This window comes from Corvus cornix, chromosome 9 (assembly GCF_000738735.6).
Source record: "Corvus cornix cornix isolate S_Up_H32 chromosome 9, ASM73873v5, whole genome shotgun sequence".
NCBI classification, from domain to species: Eukaryota; Metazoa; Chordata; class Aves; order Passeriformes; family Corvidae; genus Corvus; species Corvus cornix.
Window position 1 is genome coordinate 20,871,801 of NC_046339.1, and position 12,157 is coordinate 20,883,957.

The 12,157-nt window shown below is 40.4% G+C and overlaps 1 protein-coding gene across 4 annotated transcripts in view; it reads left to right on the forward strand.

Annotated features, from left to right (window-relative positions):
• The window catches only part of LOC104693055 (glypican-5-like), a 338,825-nt gene that overhangs the window by 111,397 nt on the left and 215,271 nt on the right, over nt 1-12,157 (forward strand). For 3 of the 4 annotated variants that reach the window (XM_039556826.1, XM_039556825.1, XM_039556828.1), the window contains 2 exons: nt 2,991-3,050; nt 4,585-4,710. In XM_039556826.1, the coding sequence (XP_039412760.1) occupies nt 2,991-3,050; nt 4,585-4,710 (186 nt within the window). The remainder of the gene's footprint in view (nt 1-2,990; nt 3,051-4,584; nt 4,711-12,157) is intronic. The other variant, XM_039556827.1, reaches the window with a different exon arrangement.

Here is a 12,157-nt window from a genome sequence, read left to right on the forward strand (position 1 = left end):
GTTGCCAACCTGTAAACAGGTGACCTCTTAAATAGGTGCGAATTTGTGTCTTTCATGGCATGACAGGCATTCTTTCTCACCTGAGGATCTACTTCCTCTCCTTCCTAACCATCTAGAATTATTTGGATATTGGCTTTTCAAAATGTAAGGCTTGTAGATGGAAAAGAAAATAAACTAATGCACTGTAAATTAGACAGTTTGCCAGAATTGGTCTGTAGACTGAGTCCCTGCTTATATAATTAGCATGAAAAATTACTGAATTACGGTGTTGACAGGTATTGTGGAGAGCCTGTGCACCAAAAATGAATGATGGAAATATGCCATAAATAGTAAGAAGTGGAAAATTTGAAGCTATTCTCCACAACTTCCTATAAAACACATGGCCTGAAGCTTGTACTTCTGCTTCTTGAAAACAATTGTGAAACCATAGAGTAAAAGACACAGTGATTGGCTGCATCACTGCATTGTTCATTCTCCATCATTTAATCACATATAATATCAATAAAAAGCAATTTAAGGTAATAAAAATCTATAATACATGGGTGAAATAATTTCTGCAGTGGGTTGTGTAAAATGCACTTAGAGTGATAGATAACTGCTACAGGGGAACCAGATTATGAGAGCAATTATGTCAATCTTTTGTGATGCCCTTCCTTCTGGTGATTTTAAGAAATGAAGAGCAATAATGTCAGCTGCCTGTCAGTTCAGGTGCAAGGTCAGACTGAGCCTGTCTGTTGATCCGGTCTGGTCCTGGTTCCAAGTGATCCTTTAATTCAAGGGGAGTATGGAGTGTGACACCAGCCTTTTAGAGTAAGGAAAGAAAAAGAGAAGGAATGAGCCAACACTCTCCAAGTGAACAGAAAAGCTGTGGCTCATTCCCTAATGTGTTGGAGCATTCCTGAGCTCAAAGAAAAGAACCTCTCTGGTTGGCACATCTGTAGGAGAAACCACAGTCAAGTGGGCTCTCCTCTCTTGTATACCACCTGCTCAGAGATGCCCTTAAAACTCCAATGCCAGACAGCTACAGATGGATATTTGCTCCAGAGGTATTGAGTCTCTGCTAGGACACATAAAAAATCAGGCTCCTTTTCTGAGGAGTTTGAGAACCTCTGGTTTCAGCTGTTGTGCAGAGCCAGGGCTGCTGGTGCAGTGGGTTGTTAAATGGTGTCCCTTGGCCTGACATGGTTCTTCCGGGGGAGGTGTTTAGGGTCTGACTGGAGCCAGCCCTTCTCACCCTTCACTCTTCTGCACAGCAAGATCTGCAAGGTCCTCAAATGCACAGAGCAACTGGATCCTCTTTTGCAGTAGTTGAACCTTTTTCTTCTCCTCTTACTCTCATGGGTTCCTGGGAGATTTCCTATCTCTCTTTATTTTACTCTGCATTCCATTCCTGCATATTTTTTGTTGTGCATCACTTAAGTGTCGGGGACAATAATGAAAGAAGCTGAAACTTGAATAAATGTTGCACGATCTTGCAAGAAACCATTTCCTATGATTAAACTGGAAAGCATAAAATTGATTATTAATTTTTTTTACCATTACACAATCGTAGTTGGGGATTAACTGAAACTGGCAGCATTGCTGCTGTAGTCATTTTTTAATGTGGAGGTTACTATAACATGTAATAGAGATGACAAGAAAATTGAAACCATATGATGGTACAGGGAATGTAAATGGCGTGTACAGAATCTCAGTAAATAGGAATGTTATTGCTGAGTTCAGCACAAAGAACTGTTCTGGTCAGGGTCTGGTCTCCTAGCAAAGTTGAATACCTGCCTTTTAGCATCTCTGCTCCATGGAACAGTTCAAACCACTAAACACAGACTGGTTACAGAGCTATATATAAAATATGTTTCACAAGGAACTGTAGCATATTAGGTCCCTAATTGGAGGAAGAAGGTTTTGAAATTATATTTTGTTGGGATTTCTTTATTATGCTGTGAGTTTACAGATGTTTTATACATCTTAAAATTAACAACTTAGGCATTCCTTTGGGAATGCTTGAGGTCAATGATATCTATTTCATTTAAAATAAACTATCTATTGGGTCAGACATCACATGATTTTATTAAAATTTGGGTAATAAAGAGCTAGTAAGAACAGATTATTAATGTCAGATGCACGTTAACCACTGGCCAGGGCCGATGTTTCAGCCGATCCAGATTTTCCCTGTTAGAAATTTTCATTTGGCTTTTTGAGTGGCTGTGTTGGAATTACTGCTGGCAGGTGCCACTCACCTGATGGTCAGTGAAGGTCCCTCCTGTCCTGTGGCCACTCCTGCTAGAACTGCTGCCAGAACATGTGATGGCAAAGCTGCACCTCAGGCTGCTGAAGGTGGTGCTTGCTCTCCCCAGTAAGAGCACTAAATAATTACCAGGGTTATTTCCACAGTTCTTCCTCCAATATGGCCTCAAAGTCTGTATCTCCAGTTTTGCAAAGTTGGGTGTTTTTTCAGTGGTGCAATCCCAGAACAGCAAAAAATACCTGTATTTATATTATTTATTAACAGGCTGTAAATTGCTCGTTGTACCAGAATATGAATGCTACTTGATTGTATCCCCCTTCCCATGGCTCTTAACTGTTTGCTGATGTTTTCTTGTACAGCTTCATGTATTTCCAGTGCTTCCATTTGGTATCAGTTACAGTTGATTTAAGTACCACTGAATTTACTTTCAGCTTTCTGCTGTGTGCGCTGCATTTGTAATTCTGCTCTTATTTGAAAATGATTGGGACAATCTCTGTTGTACTTCTTTCCAGTATTGAATTGACATTTTTGATTGCATGTATACTTTGCAAAAATCTCGTGATAATTTTCCTCCTTATTTATTTTCTTATGTTGTCCTATGCATGTGCTCGATGACCTTTCTTTCAAATAATTTTTACTTTTCTCTTTTGTTTCTCATTTCTTTTCCTCATTTGCCTGAATTCCTGCTTCTCCCCTACTCCCCAACCTCTCCTGATTGATGCTTATTCTCCCCGGGCTATTCCAGTTCTCTGCCTCTGAAAGCTTCAAAGAATGACAAATCAAGAAGTTTGAAAAAAATCTCTCGGTAAGAATGAAAACAAGGTGACATGCTTTGTTGTCTTTACACCTAGCTCATCTCCAGCTGTAATCTAGGAGCTGGCATACTTTTGATTGCTGCTTTTACATTGTGGGGCACTGGGAAGCTACATTTTCTACCTTAGTGTGTTTAGTTTTATAGTGATGAAAAGTGAATATTTTCACTCAGTAAGATGGAGAGTTGGACACAGAATTCTGCATTTGCTAAAATACTACTTTGAAATCAGAGCCCCACTCTGATGAGAATGCAAATGAGTTTAAACCTCTGGGGTGAGCTGAGTAAGGCAAGCTTTAGACTCTTAAAAGGGTGCTAGTTTCCTCCTTCAAAGAAGATTCTGATTTAGAACCTGTAGAATCTTTGGCATCTGTGTTTCCTTTTGGAACTGATCCTCTTAGGCTGTTCTGTCAGGCAGCCTTCTGGCTGGACCTGGCTCTACTCTATAAATACTCAGAGCTCATGTTTGTAAGTTGGTGCTCAAGAGGTGGAAATGCTGATTACCTCCTTGTAAGCCCCCAAATTCCTGCTTTTTTCTTTGCTTTAAATACCAGCTTTCCTGCTCAGTCAGGCTAAGTTAGTTTCTTAGGATCATGTGATGACTGATTTATCTAGAGCAGGATTTCATCACAGAAGGTAAATGGGATGGTTAAGCACTTTTGAGAAAGTATAAAGATAGCTCTGGGGAGAGATGACCACTGCCTCAGCCTTGTAGGGATAGATATTTACCAGTGGATTTGATGTTGTTTAAAGCGCTTGTTGCTCCTAAGGGGTGATAAATCCTGACTGGTGGTGTGCCGAGCTCCATCCAGCTGTACCCCAGGCACCTCTTCAGTGCAGTGTCCCCTCACAGCCTGCCAGGCTCAAACACTGGAAACTAGAATGAGTCCTTTGGCCTCCCCGGTGGAGCTGCTGAGGGAGTTCTGAGCCAAGCACAGAGCTGTGATAGCTCGAGCTCAATCTGTGTCCGGCATCTTGTTCTCTGTATCTTTAACATATCAAAATGGAGCTTCTAAAGCAGTGGAGTAGGGTAATTTCTCATTCTGCAACACTCTCAGTTGTGTGCTGAATTAACACTTGTTTTGTTAGTTTGTTTTTATGGCTACCTCAGCCAGGTATATATTAGAGGTATAATCAGATTATAAAAGAGGCAGCAATTTGCCCTCAAGGCAATTTTCCATAAACAGTCATCAGAAATACACTGTCTGTACTGGCCATGCCTTTAATGATGATGTTTTCTCAATGTTTTTTAATCTGTTTATAAAGAATAGGTGTAGCCTTTTTCAAATTTTGTGAGAGACCTGTTAACACAATGTGTTAAAAGCACCCCTTATGTGTGTAATTACGTGTATTGACACTGGACTAATTAAAACTGGATGATTTATAAGGAGTAGAAATACACTAGAAATAGAAATTACTCAGATTACTTATTTTCTAAAGTCTTGCTCTGGTGGAGGGTTAGGCTGGCAGGGGGTTTAGCTGCTAAGTTTACTGTTGTGTTGTTAAATGTGTTCTTCCTACGTTACAGAGAGTTCATCAATTACATGAAGCGGTCCCGAACCTTTTATGCCTCTATAGCAGAAAGGCTTTGTGATGGAGACCTGGTGATGAGAGACAGCTCAACCTGCTGGAATGGAGAGGATGTTGTAGAAAGGTAAAGTTACAAGTAAAAGCTTGCTGTAATGGTGAAAAAGGTGTCTTCACATCCTTCTGATGGTTCAGCAGCATTCTAAGACACTGTTGCCATCGTACGTTTTTTCATCGCAGTGAACTTAGTGAATTGAACTTGTTTAATTGAAGAGAGGGTTTTGTTGAAGTAGAAGCTTGTAATTCCTGAGTTTTAGGTATCTGTATTAGATACAGTGAATGGCTTTCTTGAAAGGCTCCATTGCAGGTCCTGTCCTCTCCCAGCTGAGACAGCTCTGTCTGTAGGATCCTGCCCTGTGTGGCTCAGTGAGGGAGCAGCACCTCTGGGACTGGCTGGAGGCCCCTCACAGGGTGCTCTGGATGGGCTCAGCAGTGCAGAGCTGAGCATCATGTTGGGCCTTGATTAGATAATATGAAGCTCTTCCTGTAGAGGTGTCAGAAAAACACAGTGACCAGACCATTGTGTTTTTAAAGAATTTCCCTTCTCAGAATTTCTGCCATAGCACTGTGAATAACAGCTGCTCTTAGAATTGCCCAGCATCCTTATCAGAGCAAGTTCTGCAGGCATTCTTAGAAAGTAACAACATTACATTGTTCCAGGTTGGTAGAGCACCTGGAAGCTATGTAGGGTGAAAAGACCTTTCTAGTTTCTCAGCTAATTTTTTTCCCCTCTGTATTTTATCAGTGTCTTTCCCATTACCCTTTAGACTCTAAACTGGAATATACACTTGCATTTCCAGAAGCCAAACTTGTTGCTGTCATTTCTTTTACTCTGTATAACATGAGGCAACATTGCCCTAAGGAGAAAGAGATGTTTAGAACACAACTGTATCTTTACTATCACTGTCAAAGTATACATCAGTTTTTGCAGCAGAGCTGGTTGGAAGTGTGCCAGTGAATGTTCTCCAAAAAATTTCTTTTTTGTCAAAACAGAGAAGTTCCATGGGATTGTGTTGGCTTTCGTGATGTTTCTTTTTGAAGTGGATTTTGTGGTCTGTAGCAGTTATAAAAGATAAATTTCTAGTGTTCCATTTTCTTGCTTTAAAGCAATTTTCATGATTGCAGATTGTTTTGTAGGAGCTTACTGAATATTTCCGACATGGAGCAAAGATATGGCACTTACTGTCTGTCCCATTAATGGGGGTTCCGACTCCCACATAGCTCTGTTTAGTTTTCTCATGTGTAAATAACTTCAGCTTAATTACATCCGAGATACTTGGAGATAAATGCATCTCTAACACATGCAACGAACTTTAATATTTCAATAGATACTGTCATTACAAAAGAATTGTAGAGCATATGTTTGAAGATTTTGGCAACAAAGCAGTATTCTAAATATTGTTGTATACTGATTGCAATACTGGTTGAAGTTTTTACTGTAAAAATAATGGAGAGGAAACAGGAAGAATATCAATATTTCTAATCAATATTTCCATATCAGAATCTCTTTTGCTTGTGACAAGTTGCTGGATGCACAGTTAACTTTTAGAACAAACAGCTTTTTGGCCAAAAGAAAAACAAGAAAAGCCAAACAAATGAAAACAAACATTTTCTGTATCATTTTTCTGGGAAAAAAAAAAGTTACATTTAATTTTTATCTTTGTTTAAAAAAAAAAATCCAAACCACTCAAATTGCTGATATACATGTTTTAGAAAGGCATGAAGGGGAAAGCTGTTGTTACGTTCCTTTGTCAATCTGTAACTTCCCAGAGCTGAAGACTCATGGAAAAGTTTCAAGTTTGAAAGGAATAGGAAGCTGAGAAAAGTAGCAGGGAAGAGACTAACAAGATCCCTCATATTTTGAATAACAAAGCAAAAATAAAGGAAAAAGGAAACCTAAACAACCTACCCCCAAAGATGACAGCAGCAAAAAACCCAGCCCCAACACCAAACCTAGACAGATGTTTGTAGTTAACATATTAAATGGGCAAAAAGGAAAACAAAAAGGTTAAATTGATGTGTTTAACCAGACAGCTATAGGTAGATAAATAATATAAAATACAATAATATATAAATGTTATACATTTATATGTTCTCTCCCAGTATTGATTACCTTAAGAGGAGGAGACTTTCTGGGCAGCCTGAGCTGCCAGCAGTGCCACACCAGCAGCACAAACAGGGCTCCTGCTTGCTGGCACATTCTGCTCCTTTCATCACCTATTTTATAGGCTGGACTTGTCACAGCTCTCCCCACGTGAGACATAAACCTGTCCTCGTGATGCCTGAAGATGCATTCCTCTTTGCTCTTTCTCCTTTCCCAGGGCACCAGGGCATTAAATAGCAGCAGTAGTAAACAGCTCTGAACTCAAAATAGAGCCTTTTTATTAACTGTGGGTCAGCAAATAGATCACCCCTGATGGGTCTGGGCGAACCCGAGTTTAAGGTTACTGGGGCTGTGGAGCTGGCACAGCTGCAGGTCCTGTTTCCTCCACACTGCTTGCATTTCATAATGCTGCTGGAAAGCTGAGCATTATTTATGCTCTGTGTTAATTGGCATGCAGGCTCTTTAGGAAAAACAAACTTGAGCTTTAAAAACAATTTGACACACAAATGCAGCCTGAAACAATATGAAACTATTACTCAGAAATGAGAATAGTGCATTCAATTAGTAGACAGGGCACTTGAGGTCTGATAAACAGGATTAGTGTTGTACCTTTTTATTTTAGTTTAGTTCTTTGGATTGGATTATGCCATATTTAAATCATTGTGTTTGCAGAAAAAAGAAGTTTGAGCTGCCAGTTAAATTCATCGTAAAAAGAGTCAGATTCCCACTGGTTTCTGACTATGCTTCTGGCCTGCTCTTCAGAGAACAGGAAGAGATGGCTTTGCTAGGAATCCTCCAGTGTCAGTTCAGGACAAAATTAGGAATACTTGCACCAGGAGTACTGTCTTTCTCTTAATTGCTCTTTTGAGCAGCTTATTCCTGAAGCAAGACATTCATCATCCATGCACTAATGAATGGTCTCAGCTTAATGATTGTTGAGCTATAGACATTTCTAACTTGGATCCTACACAGAATTTTTGGATTAGAAGATCAAACTTAGATTTATTTGGAGTGAAGGAAGAAAAACCACTCTAAAAATCACTCCAGGGAGTTTTGTGTTTGTTGCCTCTCCATTTCAAGAGGAAATTTTCTGAGTTTCCAAATGAAATGGTCTTTTTGTTATTGCCAGTTAGCTTTGTCTGAAATATCATTAGTGATGGTAGAAGTAGAAAGATTGTGCTGGTCAGACACAGCTTTCCATTGCATAGGTGTCTCCTCAGGTGTGCATAGGTGGATTTTAGCTGGAATGGGTTGCTCTGAATGTGGCAGACCTCGAGGCTGGTATTGCATAAACATATGAGATGCTAAAGTTGTCATTCTCCTTTGTCCATATCTGCTGTGATTTTGTAGTGCTATGAGGAGTTAAAAGGTATAAATACACACTCATATCACTGCAGTGTACAGGTTTGATGTGTAGTACCCTGATTTGGTGGGGGACGGGGAGGAGATCTTTTACAGCAACTGTTTTTCCACTTGGTGTCACTTTCTCAGGAACCTTCAGCTGTAGGGTTAAAAACTTGGACATGTAAATGGTTTTTAAACCAGGTTACCTGGAACAGAGAAGAAGGATGTTTTTTAACAGCCAATAGGGACCCACATTTCATTTCCTTCTTTCTCTCCTTCGTTCCTTAACTTGTTTTTGTTGGGATTTTGCATTGAGTGGGGGGATTAGGGGACACCTGTTCACAGGCTTGAACAGATCATGTCATGGGTTGTTAGGCTCTCAGGGCCTGTGAGAGCTGGCTGAGGAAGGAAGTGGCAAATCACAGTGACTTTGTTTTCTCAAAATGTGTTCCTTTAGGGACTTTCAATTTTTATGAGTTTAGCACTTTCATTGTCCCCTTTCTCATTTCCTTAGGCTCTAGTAAGCAGCCATCTGCATATGGAAAACAGAGATAATCATTTAGCCTTAGCATACTTAAAGCATGTTTAACTCTGTTGTTCTTGTGCCATCAGTGTAAACAATTTCTAGAGATATACTTGTGACTGTAAACAGCAAAATTCTCTCTCTCTTTTTGCAGTATTTTTCAGGTTTTAGGGTATTTTCCAGGACTTGGGATGGTTTTGTTGGTGTTTGTTCAGTTTGGGGTTTTTTTTGCAGAGAGAGGGTGAGTTCTTTGGTTAGTTTTTTAAATTTTAAGCCCCACAGAATAAACCAAATACACACTGTCAGAAGTGACCATTTAAGACACAAATTTGCCTGAGTTTACCCTTCAGAATGATGCAGAGCTCTGACAGGCTTGGAGTGGCAGACTGTCCTTCTGTCAGGATGGTTGAGGAGTGAGTGCTAAAATTCCTTGCCATGAAAGCATGTAAATGTTAATAAGGCTGCTAATTACCTCCTGAATTGTGAAGGCAAATCACTTAGCAGCAAAGGACAGCACTGGGCCCTGTTCTCCCAGTTCACTTCTCTCAGATGGAAAAATAAGTCCTGTGGTTTTGGTTACTGAAAATGAGACATTTTGCAGAAGTAAAGACAGAAGGGTTTCATACAGAAACTGGTTACCTTTGTTAGACACATACCTCATCTGTTCCACGAAATACATCCATGTGAGCATGGTCAGATTCCCAAGGGACAGTGCCAAGCCACAGAATAAGAAGGAAGGAGGAAGAGTTTGTAGGGAAATCGATCAGGGAGCATAGGTGGGGGTATATGGAGGTCAGCTGTGTAAGAGGGGAGGAAATAGGAGTAATGCTCAGTCCAGAGATGCTGGAAGGAGAACAGCTGAGGGTGCTGAGCTGCCTGGAGAAGTCTTTGCTGGGATACCCTGTTTCAGAGCTCCCACCCTTGGGCAGCAAAGACTGATCTCTGTCTCACAGATCAGCAGCACAGAGGCTTTGTTCACTTCTGGGGAATACTCTGGCTCATGCTTGATTGACAAGAAGGTTCTGGAATTAGAGCTCTGGGATTGGTCACATAAAGGAGGATGGAAAAGGCAATGTTCATTGTAGTGGTTCTGCTCTCTCCTGCTTTGCTTGGGAATGGTGTGCAAATTCCAGTGTATCACAGTAGTATGGTACAGACTGCAGCGTAATACCTGAGACTCTTGAAGGCCTTGTTAACAGCAGTCCAGCGTGCACCAGTGCTTAGCAGCTTCTAACAGCTGAGATGCAGAGACATGCAGCAATCTGCACTATTTTCTGTGTTTACAAGGTGAGAGGCTTCACTGATGATGGAAAGAAGCAATTACATTTTAAACACAGAGCATTATGCACATAATTAGATTAGAAGTGTTCTTACTCTCAGCCACTAACCTGTAGTACATAGATAAAAATATATATGCTGTAGGTAGTGCCACCACAGGGGAGTGTACTAGGTTTTAAAAGATGCTTATAAAAGAAAATCTGTTCAACTAGGAAAACAGCAATATAAGGAAATAAGTGCTTCAGTAAGGATATAATATTTGTCCTTGTTTCTAACAGGAATAAATGCAATTTCAGTTTGATTTAAGAGAGGATTTCTTGAAAGTGTTAGGCAGCTTGTGGTTATGAACAGAAAATGTCCAAATGAATTGGTAATAGACTGTGAAAGTGAAGCTGTTTGGTTGCATTTCAGCAATTTCAGCAAACAGAAAAAGAACTGGTTAGCACTGGATGTTCGGTGTGTCTATAACCCATGTGAAGTGATTCCTTATGAAAAAGAAGCACACAAATTCAACCAACAAGCTCTGTTCCATCTGCTGGAGTTACTAAATGCCACATAATAACACCTGCATGACTTTTCTTCTGCAGGATCACAGAGGGCAGCATAGTAGGCTGATACTAATTGAAGGAATTATTAGTAGTGCCAGAAAGGATGTCCCTAAAATATCTCCCAGGGGTTACGGGAATACACAGATGTAGAAAGGGGTGACTTCTGTGGTGGTTTGAGATTAGTGCCACATAGGATCCTGTGGCTAGGTAACTCTTCTGCCTCTGGTTCTGCCTCTGTGAAAACCACGAGCTGTTCTATCCTCAATCACTTGGAGACTATCTTTCTGACAATCAACAGGGACGTTACAATGCCAGTAAATAATTAGCAGAGAGTTCCTTTACCCTGTTTGTTTGATGACAGTCTCACTCTAACTAAAACAGAGTGGGCAAAAATGGAATTGGGAAGTCTCCTTCCTACTTGTAAAACTGTTCATAGTGAGGCTCAGTGCTTTAGAGATTTTTGAACACATGGACAGCAGGAAGGGGTGAGTGTCTCAAAATCCGTTACCATCACAGGACTTCCCAGCTGTGAGAATACATTAAAGTTGGCCATTGGTTACTACAGGACTTATTTTTCTCCGTAGATTGGGAAGATACATTCACTTCTTTGGTCAAGAGCCATTTCTAATATTGCAAAACATTAAGCTGTGAGACACAAGCTTTCTGCCCCAGTTTTCTGTTCTGTCAGAAGGGTCACTATTACACTTTTGGGACCATTTGCAATGAAATGGTCATGAAATACTTTATATGTATCCCATAACTACCTGTGAGTAAGGTGCCTCCTCTGCTGAGCTGCCAAGATCACAGAGAGTGTGGCCCACAGCTGCTGTGCTGTGTGCTGAGACCTTTGGAATTCCAGACAGAAGCTTTTTAAGTACAAATGCAAGGCTGTCCCCAGAGAACCCTTCAGAACCGAGATGCTGCAGGCAGTTGGTGCAGTCTGGGTTCAGATTTGCTGTGTGACTGTGCTGTGGGTGGGGGCAGCAGCACCCTCAAGTGCAGGCTGGGTTGAAGCCATGTGCTTGAGGACAGGCATCATTTCACACCCTACATATGGACACAATCTTTCTCCTTATGCTATAAAAGAAACCTCTGTAAGCCTTCGTCCTGAATTTTAGTAACAATCCTTCCCTCTCTCCCCCTCCATTGAGCAAGGAATGGTTGCACACATGCCCCTCTGCCACATTGTATTTAAAGTTGCTTCTCGTGGCACTTCAGTGCCTTTATTTAAGGATTTTCTGTTAAGTAGTAAAATCATGACTAAATTAAGAAGGAATGATTTGCTTCTGAATTGCATGACTTCTGAAAATTAATGTTTGGGTTTGAAAATACAGATTGAATTTCCATTCTTCAGGAAAGATTTATGAGTTTGGTCATAAACATAAGAAATTTTTTTATGGTTTTGCCTAGAAATCATGTTTTCTGGTGACGCTTTTTGTTAGGAACAAGGTTATTTTAATATCCTTCTCCTCACCATGAATTTCAAAAAGGTCAAGGCGCATCTTCACTATGATCCATGTTGGAAAAAGGGTGTGAAGAAAAGTGACAGAAGTCAGTGATGTTTGTACATGGTGTCTAACCCATAGATACTTGTATCAGACCATTTGGCTGAATTTCACCTTGGTAAGATAAACTGATAAGTCTGTATGCTTAATAGCTTTATTTTTGTTGGTGGTGATGAAGGGGTTTGTTTGATTTTTTGTTTGGTGGGTTTTTT